The following is a 14,990-nucleotide window of genomic DNA, read 5'->3' as shown; positions in this document are numbered from 1 at the left end:
GACATTCAATCAACACTAAACACTCGCAAAAAACAACCCCAGCAACGTGACATTCAGTCAACACTAAACACTCGCAAAAAACAACCCCAGCAACCAGACATTCAATCAACACTAAACACTCGCAACAAAAAAAACCAGCAATGTGACATTCAATCAACACTAAACACTCGCAAAAAACAACCCCAGCAACGTGACATTCAGTCAACACTAAACATTCGCAACAAACAAGCATACACAGAGTTGCCTACCCCTCTTCATTCTGTTTAAAAAAACAATGTGGACAGGTTTTTTTTGGTTTTTTTTTTAAGGAACAATTTCAGAGAATTTGGATTTCAACCTGTGCTGAATGAGAAGTCAGGTAACGATTGTGCTGAAATTTTTATAAGTAAACACTCACTGGCCAAGACAATACTGGGCCAACCGTGTTCCAACAGATCCAGGGTGAGATTGGGGGGCCAGGGGGGGGGGGGGGGGGGGGGGGGGGGGCGTGGGGGGGGGGAGAACTTTTTTTTTTTTTTTTTTCCCCCCCGTCTGACTGCATCATTTTCTACATGAGCGTAACCGCACAGCAACTTGTATTTGTATTTCTTTTTATCACAACAGATTTCTCTGTGTGAAATTCAGGCTGCTCTACACTGAGAGCTCCACACATTTTTTTTCTATTTTTCTTTTTCCTGCGTGCAGTTTTATTTGTTTTTTCTATCGAAGTGGACTTTTCTACAGATTTTTGCCAGGAACAACCCTTTTGTTGTCGTGGGCTCTTTCACGTACGTTAAGTGCATGCTGCACATGGGACCTCGGTTTATCGTCTCATCCGAATGACTCTGCCTCAACAAAATTCTGCTCAAAGCGTAGCAGATGGCAGGTCTTCTGTCTGTGACTTGTGGGCGAACGGCTATACCCACCTGCGCTCAGAGATCCAGGTAAAAAAAAAAAAAAAAAAAGTACTTAAGAGGCTGACAATAAAGGCAGCAGGTGGGCGACCCTAAGCCAGCTGAAACATGAAATCGTCGAAACAACTTAAGACGTCACTGTGAGATCAGAACAAAGAGCGATGAAATATCGGGACAGCTGGCATCACGGGGCGCATGCATGCGCACGTGCACACACACACACATGCACACAGACACACAAATTCACATAAATAAAACATCATTTACTACACACAAACACAGAAATTTAATCCATACACACGTGCACACACAAACTCACATTATTATTTTCTGCACATACACACACACACACAAAATTCACCACCACCACCCACCCAACGCCCCTGTCAGCTTAAGACACAACCCTAAGCTGCCATCACTGTGTATTACACACACACACACACACACACACACACACACACACACTCCTACCAACTTAAGGAACCATCCTAAGCATCCATCAACGGGCCTAGCTCAACCCCTGTCCCCTTTCCCTTCCCCCTCACACACACACACACACACATGCATACACAAACGCACACACAAAGAAACTTACAACCTTAAGGAACCATCCTAAGCATCCATCACTAGGCCTAGCTCCCCCCCCCTTCCTCCTCACCCTTGTACACTTACACAAACACACACACACAAATCCTACCAGCTTAAGGAATCATCCTGAGCATCCATAAGTGTACCTAGCTCACCCTCCACCCCCCCTTTCCCCATTTCCTCATACACAAAAAAACAAAATAAAACAAAACAAAAAAACAACAACTAAAAACCCAAACAAAAACTCCCAATCCTGCCAGCTTAAAAAGGAACAAACCAAAGCTTCCATTACTGAGCTTAACTCACACCCACCCTCTTCCGTTCACACACAAACACACACTCACACAAACACACACTCACACACACACACACACTTTCACTTACTCGTATGCGTACACAGTAATTCCCACCCCTCCCTCCTCCCACTCGATTTTTTTTCCTACCCTCGTCTAATATCACTTACAGTGAAAAGACGTTAAACTAAAGAACGAACAAACGAACACACAAACATACACTCACACAAACCCACACTCACACAAGCAAACACACACAAAACCCCCATCATCAGGCCCTTAATTCATCAACAACAACAACAACAAAAAATCCCAAACTAAACCCCGTCACTGCGCCTTGCGAGCCTTGACGCGCTTGCGGGTCGGAGAGGACTCTGAGGGGTTCGCCTCCGCGAAGGCCTCCGCTCCGCCGCCCAGCCCCTGATGGCGATGCTGCTGATGCTGCTGCTGCTGCTGGGCGAAGCCCTGCATCTGGCCCAGGGCCTGGGTCACCATTGGCACCACCTGCAGAAAAAAAAAAAGTGTTAAAGAGTTTGACCAGAGCGGAAAATACTGACCCTCTTGAGTGACGGGCGCAATAGCCGAGTGGTTAAAGCGTTGGACTTTCAATCTGAGGGTCCTGGGTTCGAATCACTGTGACGGTGCCTGGTGGGTAAAGGGTGGAGATTTTTACAATCTCCCAGGTCAACATATGTGCAGACCTGCTAGTGCCTGAACCCCCTTCGTGTGTATATGCAAGCAGAAGATCAAATACGCACGTTAAAGATCCTGTAATCCATGTCAGTGTTCGGTGGGTTATGGAAACAAGAACATACCCAGCATGCACACCCCCGAAAACGGAGTATGGCTGCCTACATGGCGGGGTAAAAACGGTCATACACGTAAAAGCCCACTTGTGTGCATACGAGTGAACGCAGAAGAAGAAGAAGACCCTCTTGAGTGCTGCTGCTAAAACCTTGGTGAAATCAGATCAAAAGTTAAAAAAAAGAAAAATGTGTTTATGAGTTTGACCTGAGTGGCAGGTATTACTGACTCCTTGTCTGCTAAACCATGGTGAAATGAGATCAAAAAAGAAAAAAAAAAAGAAAAAAAAAGAGTGTTAACTCACTCCGGACGATGGAGGTAAGGTAGCGTTGTGGATGACGGAACACTATAGCAGTTTCGACAACTAAAAAATTGTCCACGTGTTCCTCATGGGGTAGCATAAAAATCGCAGCTACACTGGGCATTGCGAACGTGTCAAGGGTCGAATGGAAAGTTTCTCTGTGAGGTTTCCGTGACATATACACTTGCTGGCCAGCCGTTGACCTTGGTACCCCACATGACAAGCTAATCTGCATACATATTGAAAATGGTGCCGCAGGCAATACAAGTGGAAATTTTTGGAGCAAACTAGATCACGACAGCTGTTTTTTACTGCTGCTGAAGTGTTTGAAATGCGTCAAACTGAAGGTTTCGACATCAACGAGGATGATGAAGACATTGAATAAAAGTATCTGCAGTGAAGAAAGCTACCAGCAAAAAGGTACTGACAGTGACTCAGCTTCTGAGGGCTGTGAAGAGAGGGATGGGAGTGGGTGTACACACAACGTTAGAAGAGGGATAAGTGGGTCAAGTGAGTGAGTGAGTGAGTGAGTGTGTGTGTGTGTGTGTGTGTGTGTGTGTGTGTGTGCGCGCTTATCTATATTTGTGTGTGTGTGAGTGTGTGCGTGTGTGTGCTTATTTATATTTATTTTTCTTATCTTTTTTTAAATTTTTTTAAAAATCTATTCTATAAGTATTCTTATTCACATTCTTTTTATTTCATTTCCTTTTTCTTTCTGTTTCATTCATCCATTTGTTTATTCAAGTATCTATCTATTCATGTATTTAATCTTTTATCTATCTTATTTTTATTCGACTGTATTTCAATTTCCCTCAGAGCCTGACAAAGCCCTTTGGCCAGTTACGCTGCTGGTCAGGCATCTGCTCAGCAAATGTGGTGTAGCGTATATGGATTTGTCCAAACACAGTGACACCACCTCCAGGGCTCCCTGAACAACTGAACTGAACTGAACGTGGTTTGCACTGAACACAGAAAACAGAATGCTTTATTATCTCCATAGGAAATTAATTCATGGCGTAAAACACACAAGCAGTGCACAAGAATCAGTCAGTCGATAGGTATGCATATAAAAGACGTAACATGCTTAGATATCAACTTAAAGTAAACCATGTATACAATAATCATGGGGAGGGGTTGGGGGGGAACCAAACACTTAAAAGATAACTTAAAGTAACTCAAATAAGCACAATAATCACACCCATACGCATGCAATAATCAAAGTTTAAGGATAGCCATAAAATTAAAACACACACACACACCACACACTATTCAGCGTATTTCTACACACATACACACACACACTCCCCTAAACACACACACACAGACATGAATGTACATACACACAAACACTCATACACACACACACACACACATACAAACCCACACACCCACCCCATCCCACCACACACACACACAGACCCACACCCCCAGACAAGTCAAGTGAAGTGTAACTTCATCTCACATGATAAATTACATTGTGGCCTCATTAACTCATTCAAACCCACAACTACATGCCTCCTACAACTCCCATGGACCCCAGCACTACATGAGACCATTGCACAAAAAACCCCAAAAAAAAAACCCAAAAAACAGGATGGTTCACTAAAACGGCGAAAATCGTTGGAGAATTGTTGATCCAATCTGTCAAACAAAGCTTTATTTTCATGCTTCCGGAATCCATAAACTGTTCAGTTTAGACAAACAGTCAAACAAAATAAGGATAGTGTGTTGGTACGATACCTGGTCCACTGGGGAAGTAATCATAGTACGAGTTAACTTGTAAGTGGAGGAGAATGAGTTAACTTAATCATCACATTATACACACACACACACACAACAGCAAAGCGAGAGCTGTATTATCAATGGTTTCTCCATTCAATGAGAAACCACTTACAGCTTAGTCTTTTGTGAAGGACTATGACTCTCAAACTGGGAGGCAAAACTGCACTGGCTCTTACTGCTGCAGCCTTGTGGGCTAGTTGGCCTTTGGGAACCATCCCAACACCGACTGTCCTAAAACCCTCTTGGCCGAGAGAGTGGGGATGTACTTGGGCAAGACACTCTCCACTATAATCAAATTCTAGCCCAAATAGTCAGAACAGCAGTTGCCTCCTCTGCTGTTCTGATGGTTACAGTCGGACACGACTGACTATCATATATATATATATATATTATATAACCAATAAAAACCCCTGAACACTCACAGTCTGATAGTTGTAGACGACCAGCACCACCACACCGATGACCAGCAGAATGAGGAAGGAGCCTGGAGTCAGCTCCTGATCCACCATCTTCCGCTGAAAAACGCAAGTTCTCTGTCTTTCAATCCATCCAGTTATTATCTATTCATTCATTCATTCGTTTGTTTATTTAAACATTCAAGTTCTTCATTTATCTATTCGTTTATCTATTTATCATTTATTTATTCGTTTAAGTTCTTTATGTACTTATCTATTTATGAATCCATTTATCAATTCATCTTTTTATCTGTCTATTTTTTATCTGTTTATTCATGTATCTACTCTTGTGGGTCCTCCAACCTAAAGGAAGGTGACAGGGTGGTTAACTCTTTCGCACCCATAGGCAACTTTAGTCGACTGGACAGTTCACCGTCACAGGTGACTTTAGTCGAATAGGCAGTTCACCATTATAGATGTTTAGGCAACTTGAATTGAGTAGAAAGTTCACCGTCATAGGCGACTTTAGTCAACTTTAGTCGAATAGACAACTCATTATAGGTGTTTAGGCGACTTGAACTGACTAGAAAATTCATCATCATATGCGACTTTAGTCAACTTTAGTTGAATAGGCAGTTCACCATTACGTGTTTAGGTGACTTGAACTGACTAGAAAGTTCACCATCATAGGCGACTTTAGTCAACTTTAGTCGAATAGGCAGTTCACCATCATAGATGTTTAGGCGACCTGAACTGTTGTACACACAAACACACACACAAGCTTGAGCAAACAAAAAGCCCCAGACAAAATGTAACCACACACTGAAAATTCAAAATTACCCAAAGAAATTGTACATGAAAATGAAAAAAGACAGAACAGAGATGGAACTGTGAATGACAAAAATCCCCCCCCCCCCCCTCCCCCAGGCCCCCCCCCCTCCCCCTTTCTTTATTATTACTGTTTCTGTTTTCTTTCCAACCTGTGAAAAGGTTCATGTGAAATAGTATTCATTTATAAAAAAAAAAAAAAAAAAAAAAAAAAAAAAACTCCAAGAGCAACATGCAACTGAGGGCCACCAACATCTCTCTCTCTCACCTTGGGTTCGAACATGAACTTGTAGTGCTTGAAGGACATGTTGGCAGTGAAGGACACCTCTGGGTTCACAAACTCGTACTGGGATCTGGGTAGCGAGCACTCCAGGCGCAGGGTGTACTTCTGCAAGCAGTGCACCCCCCCCCACGTTAGTGGCACCCATGGAGAGAAACAAGAGAGGCAAGGCCTTCAAGACTCACTTGTGATACAGTTAAAAAAAAAAATCCAAACTTTTTATGTATTGAGTATAATTTCAAAATGTAATGTGTAAGATGAGAAAGATCAGTTTAAAGCAAATTAAGTCCCCTAGCATTAATTACAGAGTAATTTCCCTTTTTTACTATCTGCACGAAAACGTTTGCAAAATAAATAAAACTTCCATGCTTAGCAAAAGAAGTTCCTGTTTGAACAAAAAATGATAATAATGACTGCTCTTGTTGTTGGGTCAGAATATCAGATCAAAGTGCCAAGTTTAGAGAATACAAAAAATATAAATATAACAGTAAATGCAGTTTGCATATAATTAGGCTTCATTTTTTATTTTTTTGTGCCCATCCCAGAGGTGCAATATTGTTTTAAACAAGATGACTGGAAAGAACTGAATTTTTCCTATTTTTATGCCTAATTTGGTGTCAACTGACAAAGTATTTGCAGAGAAAATGTCAATGTTAAAGTTTACCACGGACACACAGACACACACACACACACACACAGACAACCGAACACCGGGTTAAAACATAGACTCACTTTGTTTACACAAGTGAGTCAAAAAACAACAACAAAAAAACCGTCCATGGAAAAAAGAAGCATCAGTATTCTCTCTCTCTCTCTCTCTCTGTCTCCACCTGCCTCTTTATCTCACACGCCACATATATTACCCATCAAGCAGACATGCCAACCCTTCTGAGTTCTTTTCTCGAACAAATCAGAAGGTTGGGGTTTTTTTTGCTGTTGTTATTCTGAGAATACTCAGTCACATCCGTAAATAAAACTGTTTATATTGTTACCATCACTGTTATTGCTTCTAGCCCAATACTCAGCTTATTTGTATTTGTATTTCTTTTTGTCACAACATTTTTCTCTGTGTGAAATTCGGGCTGTTCTCCCCAAGGAGAGCGCGTCGCTACACTACAGTGCCACCCTTTTTTTTTTTTTTTTTTTTTTTTTCTACATGCAGTTTTATTTATGTTTCCTATCGAAGTGGATTTTTCTACAAAATTTTGCCAGGAACAACCCTTTTGTTGCCGTGGGTTCTTTTACGTGCGCTAAGTGCATGCTGCACAAGGGACCTCGGTTTATCGTCTCATCTGAATGACTAGCGTCCAGACCACCACTCAAGGTCTAGTGGAGGGGGAGAAAATTTCGGCGGCTGACATCACAGATTAACATAACCTTACAGATGGGCCAAGAGCAAAGTGAGAGCTGTATGATCAATAGTTTCTCCATAGCAATGGGCTAACTTAGTCTTTTGAGAAGGACTATGACTCTCAAACTAGGAGGCAAGACTGCACTGGCTCTTAGTGCTGCAGCCTTGGGGTGCTACTTGGCCTTTGGGAACCATCCCCAACACCGACTGTCCTAAAACCCACTTGGCCAGGAGAGTGGGGATGTAACTTGGGCAAGACACGCTCTCTACTAGAATCAAATTCTTGTCCAGATAGTCAGGACAGCAGTTGCTTTGTCTGCTGTTTTACTGGTCATCGTCAGACACGACTATCTATCAAACATACACTGCGTTTAGCTGGCTAAAGGGCTATATAATATGTCTACTACCTATTATTATTATAAGCATTAATAACAAATATCATTCTTTTCATCAACATCATCATCATTTTACTTCTTCTTACTATCACTCTTATTATCATTACCATCATTTATTATCATTATTATTGTTCTTGTCATCATTATCATTAATATCATTATCATTCTTGACACTGTCATCATTCCTCTTCTTATCATTACAATTATTATTACCATTATCATTTCAATTGTTATGATTACCGTTATCACTATTACTGTATCAGTATTACTATCAGTTTCAGTTTCAGTAGCTCAAGGAGGCGTCAAATCCATATACGCTACACCACATCTGCCAAGCAGATGCCTGACCAGCAGCGTAACCCAACGCGCTTAGTCAGGCCTTGACGATATTACTATCAACACCACCATCACCCCCATGACCACAGAACAGACTATCACAGTCACTCACAGTGCTGTCAATCATCACCCCCATCACCATCACCATCACTATGACGACACAGTATTACTATCATCACCACCATCACCATCACCATGACGACACAGTATTACTATCATCATCACCATCACCATGATGACACAGTATTACTATCATCATCATCACCACCATCACCATCACCATGACGACACAGTATTACTATCATCATCATCACCATCACCATGACGACACAGTATTACTATCATCATCATCACCATCACCATGACGACACAGTATTACTATCATCACCACCATCACCATCACCATGACGACACAGTATTACTATCATCATCATCACCATCACCATGACGACACAGTATTACTATCACCACCATCACCATCACCATGACGACACAGTATTACTATCAACACCACCATCACCATCACCATGACGACACAGTATTACCATCATCATCACCATCACCATGACGACACAGTATTACTATCATCATCATCACCATCACCATGACGACACAGTATTACTATCACCACCATCACCATGACGACACAGTATTACTATCAACATCACCATCACCATGACGACACAGTATTACTATCATCACCACCATCACCATCACCATGACGACACAGTATTACTATCATCATCACCATCACCATCGCCATGACGACACAGCAGACTATCACAGTCACTCACGGTGCTGTCCATCTGCAGGGTGGGGAAGTAGAAGAAAGTGGAGCGGCCCAGAGTGATGCTGTGCACCGGGGAGTCCGGGCTGTCCTCACGGTACAGGCGGGCCTGACACACACACACACATGCATGCATAATCATCCATGCACACACACACACACAAATGCATAATCACCCCCACACACACACACACATGCATAATCGCCCCCACACACACACCACACCACACCACACACATACACACACACATGCAAAATCGCCCACACACACCACACCACACCACACCACACACATTCACACACACACACATGTAAACATGCACACATACATGTGTACACACACAAACACATGTGTAATCATGTACACATACACAACACACACATACACACACACAAGTAATCATGCACATGCACATGTGTAAACATGTACAAACACACATTGTAAACACACACAAATACACACACATATAGTGTACACCAACAAACACCGCCCCCACCCCCACCACCACCCCCTCCCCACACACACAAACACACATGTACACAAACATGTGTAAACACACACATACACTTGTACACACACACGTATGTATATACACACACATACATGTACACACTCACACATGAGTACACACACACATGTACACACGCACATGCATACACAAACACACACACTTGTGCACACACACACACACACACACACACACACACATATATATAGTTACACACACATGTGCACAAACACACACATACACACTCACAAACACACACACTTATACAAAAACAAACATACACTTGCATACAAACTCTCTCACACTGTAACACAGTCACACACACACACACACACACATACAGACACATACACACCAAACCTACCCATTCCACCCACAACCCATACATTCCTAACACACAAACACACGCACTTATACACACACACACACACACACACACATGCGTGTGCGCACATCACCTACCCCTCCAAAACACATACCTCCAACACCCATGCACACACAGACACAAACACACACACACACACACATACAACACCTACACACAAACACAACCATACACACACACCCACGCACACACACACACCTTGAGACTGGCCAGAAACTCCTCGGCAGTGACGACGTTGCCGCTGATGTCCACCTGGTTCATTCGGCGGAATGCGATGATGTGGATGTCTGTGAAGTCCTGGTCCACTACCTGCAGGCATCGCATTGCAATGTGTTGGACTGCATTGCAATATGTTGTATCACGTTGCACTGTGTCGCATCACACTGCATTGTGTTGTATCACGTTGCATTGTGTTGCACTGAATTGTGCTGTATTGTATTACATTGCGTTGTGTTGTGTTGTGTTGTGTTGTACTGTGTTGCAATGTTTTGCGCTGTGAATGTGTTGTGTTGTAGTGCGTTGTGTTGTAGTGTTGTCGTTGTACAGTGTTGTGTTGTACTGTGTTGTGTGGTAGTGTTGTCGTTGTACAGTGTTGTGGTAGTGTTGTCGTTGTACAGTGTTGTGGTAGTGTTGTCGTTGTACAGTGTTGTGGTGTGTTGTGTTGTAGTGTTGTCGTTGTACAGTGTTGTGTTGTACTGTGTTGTGTGGTAGTGTTGTCGTTGTACAGTGTTGTGTTGTAGTGTGTTGTGTTGTAGTGTTGTCGTTGTACAGTGTTGTGTTGTACTGTGTTGCATTGTATTGTGCTGTGTTATTCAGCACTGTGTTGTACTGCATTGTGTTGTACTGTACATGTACAGTGCTGTATTGTGTGGTACTGTATTGCATTGTGTTGTGATGTGTTGTATTGTGATGTGTATTGTATTACATTGCGATGTGTTACATTGTGATGTGTGGCACTGTGTTGTATTGCACTGTGATGTGTTGTATTGCATTGTGATGTGTTGTATTGCACTGTGTTGTATGTACTGCATTGTGATGTGTTGTATTGCACTGTGATGTGTTGCACTGTGATGTGTTGCATTGTGTTGTATTGCATTGTGATGTGTTATTGTGATGTGTTGTAGTGCACTGTGTTGTATGTATTGTATTGTGATGTATTATATTGTGATGTATTGTATTGTGATGTGTTGTATTGTGATGTGTTGTATTACACTGTGATATGTTGCATTGTGTTGTATTGCATTGTGATGTGTTATTGTAATGTGTCATATTGCATTGTGGTGTGTTGTACTGCACTGTGTTGCATGTATTGCATTGTCACATTATTATGTTGTGTTGTATTGTGATATGCTGTACTGCATTGTATTGTATAGAACTGTGTTGTGTTGTGTTGTGTTGTTGAATTGTGTTGTATTGTGTTGTACTGTATTGTATAGCTTTGTATTGTACACCATGTTGTGGGGAGAAGGGTGGGGGGTGGGGGTGAAACAAGTAATGACGTGAAAGACAAGAAGAAAAAAAGAAAGAAAGAAAGAAAGAAAGAAAAAAAAAACAAAAAAAAAACAGAAAGAAAAAGCAAAACAGGCAGCAACGAAGAGATAAAGGGGAAAGAAAGAAAGACAGAAATGAAGAAGTGAAAAAAGTTGGAAGAAAACTAGGGGAAAAAAACAAACAGATTCCCCACCAACAAAACGAACAAAAAAAAAAAAAAAAAAAAAAAAAAAATGGCAACAAGAATGAAGAGAACAGGGGAAAAGGAGGAATGAAGGAAGGATGGAAGAAAGGGAGTAAGAGAAGGAGGACAAATGAAAGGAAGGAAGGAAGGGAGGAAGTAAGAGAGGGAGGACAGATGAAAGGAAGGAAGGAAGGGAGGAAGGAAGAAAGGAAGGAAGGAAGGAAGGAAGTAAGAGAGGGAGGACAGATGAAAGGAAGGAAGGAAGAGAGGAAGGAAGAAAGGAGGGAAGGAAAAGGAAGGAAGGAAAGATGAAGGGAATGAAGAAAAGATTTCAGCAAGGAAGGAAGGAAGGGAGGAAGGATGGAAAGAAGGGAGGAAGTACCTGAATCAGCCGTGACTTGGGCCCGGAGCGCTCAATGTGAGTGTTGACTGGCCCAGTCTTCAGGTGAACGTCATACTGACACTTTGGCTGCAACAGTTTGTTCATTCATACCTCAGGTTTGGATTATAATCATTACCTTTAATTAAAACTAACGCCTCAGTTTGGGTAGTACCCTAGGTTTGGATTCCAATCATTACCTTTAATCAAAACTAACACCTCAGTTTCTGTAGTACCTCAGGTTTGGATTCCAATCATTTCCTTTAATTAAAAAACTAACACCTCAGTTTGTGTACTACCTCAGGTTTGGATTCCAATCATTACCTTTAATTAAAACTAACGCCTCAGTTTGTAGTACCCCAGGTCTGGATTCCAATCATTACCTTTAATTAAAACTAACGCCTCAGTTTGTAGTACCCCAGGTTTGGATTCCAATCATTACCTTTCATTAAAATTAACGTCTCAGTTTGTAGTACCCCAGGTTTGGATTCCAATCATTACCTTTAATCAAAACTAACACCTCAGTTTGTAGTACCCCAGGTTTGAATTCCAATCATTACCTTTGATTAAAACTAATGCCTCAGTTTGTAGTACCCCAGGTTTGGATTCCAATCATTACCTTTCATTAAAACTAACACCTCAGTTTCTGTAGTACCTCAGGTTTGGATTCCAATCATTTCCTTTAATTAAAAAACTAACACCTCAGTTTGTAGTACCCCAGGTTTGAATTCCAATCATTACCTTTGATTAAAACTAATGCCTCAGTTTGTAGTACCCCAGGTTTGGATTCCAATCATTACCTTTGATTAAAACTAACGTCTCACTTTGTAGTACCCCAGGTTTGAATTCCAATCATTACCTTTAATTAAAACTAACGCCTCAGTTTGTAGTACCTCAGGTTTGGATTCCAATCATTATCTTTAATCAAAACTAACGCCTCAGTTTGTAGTACCCCAGGTTTGGATTCCAATCATTACCTTTAACTAAAACTAACGCCTCAGTTTGTAGTACCCCAGGTTTGGATTCCAATCATTACCTTTGATTAAAACTAACGTCTCACTTTGTAGTACCCCAGGTTTGAATTCCAATCATTACCTTTAATCAAAACTAACGCCTCAGTTTGTAGTACCCCAGGTTTGGATTCCAATCATTACCTTTGATTAAAACTAACGCCTCAGTTTGTAGTACCCTAGGTTTGGATTCCAATCATTACCTTTAATCAAAACTAACACCTCAGTTTGTAGTACCCCAGGTTTGAATTCCAATCATTACCTTTGATTAAAACTAATGCCTCAGTTTGTAGTACCCCAGGTTTGGATTCCAATCATTACCTTTGATTAAAACTAACGCCTCAGTTTGTAGTACCCCAGGTTTGGATTCCAATCATTACCTTTAATCAAAACTAATGCCTCAGTTTGTAGTACCCCCGGTTTGGATTCCAATCATTACCTTTAACTAAAACTAACGCCTCAGTTTGTAGTACCCCAGGTTTGGATTCCAATCATTACCTTTGATTAAAACTAACGTCTCACTTTGTAGTACCCCAGGTTTGAATTCCAATCATTACCTTTAATTAAAACTAACGCCTCAGTTTGTAGTACCCCCGGTTTGGATTCCAATCATTACCTTTGATTAAAACTAACGCCTCAGTTTGTAGTACCCCCGGTTTGGATTCCAATCATTACCTTTAACTAAAACTAACGCCTCAGTTTGTAGTACCCCAGGTTTGGATTCCAATCATTACCTTTGATTAAAACTAACGTCTCACTTTGTAGTACCCCAGGTTTGAATTCCAATCATTACCTTTAATTAAAACTAACGCCTCAGTTTGTAGTACCCCCGGTTTGGATTCCAATCATTACCTTTCATTAAAACTAATGCCTCAGCTTGTAGTACCCTAGGTTTGGATTCCAATCAGTACCTTTAATCAAAACTAACACCTCAGTTTGTAGTACCCCAGGTTTGAATTCCAATCATTACCTTTGATTAAAACTAACGCCTCAGTTTGTAGTACCCCAGGTTTGGATTCCAATCATTACCTTTGATTAAAACTAACGTCTCACTTTGTAGTACCCCAGGTTTGAATTCCAATCATTACCTTTAACTAAAACTAACGCCTCAGTTTGTAGTACCCCAGGTTTGGATTCCAATCATTACCTTTGATTAAAACTAACGTCTCACTTTGTAGTACCCCAGGTTTGAATTCCAATCATTACCTTTAATTAAAACTAACGCCTCAGTTTGTAGTACCCCCGGTTTGGATTCCAATCATTACCTTTCATTAAAACTAATGCCTCAGTTTGTAGTACCCTAGGTTTGGATTCCAATCATTACCTTTAATCAAAACTAACACCTCAGTTTGTAGTACCCCAGGTTTGAATTCCAATCATTACCTTTGATTAAAACTAATGCCTCAGTTTGTAGTACCCCAGGTTTGGATTCCAATCATTACCTTTGATTAAAACTAACGCCTCAGTTTGTAGTACCCCAGGTTTGGATTCCAATCATTACCTTTAATCAAAACTAATGCCTCAGTTTGTAGTACCCCCGGTTTGGATTCCAATCATTACCTTTAACTAAAACTAACGCCTCAGTTTGTAGTACCCCAGGTTTGGATTCCAATCATTACCTTTGATTAAAACTAACGTCTCACTTTGTAGTACCCCAGGTTTGAATTCCAATCATTACCTTTAATTAAAACTAACGCCTCAGTTTGTAGTACCCCCCGGTTTGGATTCCAATCATTACCTTTGATTAAAACTAACGCCTCAGTTTGTAGTACCCCAGGTTTGGATTCCAATCATTACCTTTAATCAAAACTAATGCCTCAGTTTGTAGTACCCCCGGTTTGGATTCCAATCATTACCTTTAACTAAAACTAACGCCTCAGTTTGTAGTACCCCAGGTTTGGATTCCAATCATTACCTTTGATTAAAACTAACGTCTCACTTTGTAGTACCCCAGGTTTGAATTCCAATCATTACCTTTAATTAAAACTAACGCCTCAGT

General features: G+C 41.2%; 1 protein-coding gene across 1 annotated transcript in view; it reads right to left on the bottom strand.

Annotated features, from left to right (window-relative positions):
- Window positions 1-502: 502 nt before the first annotated feature.
- LOC143277449 (BOS complex subunit NOMO1-like) overlaps window positions 503-14,990 on the bottom strand; it is a 77,377-nt gene continuing 62,889 nt past the window's right edge. The window contains exons 26-31 of the mRNA XM_076582273.1: window positions 11,985-12,071; window positions 10,126-10,236; window positions 9,041-9,142; window positions 6,153-6,272; window positions 5,084-5,176; window positions 503-2,278 (exon numbers count right to left, since the gene is read on the bottom strand). Coding sequence (XP_076438388.1) covers window positions 2,102-2,278; window positions 5,084-5,176; window positions 6,153-6,272; window positions 9,041-9,142; window positions 10,126-10,236; window positions 11,985-12,071 — 690 coding nt within the window. The 3' untranslated portion in view covers window positions 503-2,101. The remainder of the gene's footprint in view (window positions 2,279-5,083; window positions 5,177-6,152; window positions 6,273-9,040; window positions 9,143-10,125; window positions 10,237-11,984; window positions 12,072-14,990) is intronic.

The sequence above is a fragment of the Babylonia areolata genome, chromosome 34, assembly GCF_041734735.1.
Source record: "Babylonia areolata isolate BAREFJ2019XMU chromosome 34, ASM4173473v1, whole genome shotgun sequence".
NCBI lineage: Eukaryota > Metazoa > Mollusca > Gastropoda > Neogastropoda > Buccinidae > Babylonia > Babylonia areolata.
The sequence above is the reverse complement of the archived record's forward strand: the minus strand, read 5'-3'. Positions and strand labels throughout refer to the sequence as shown.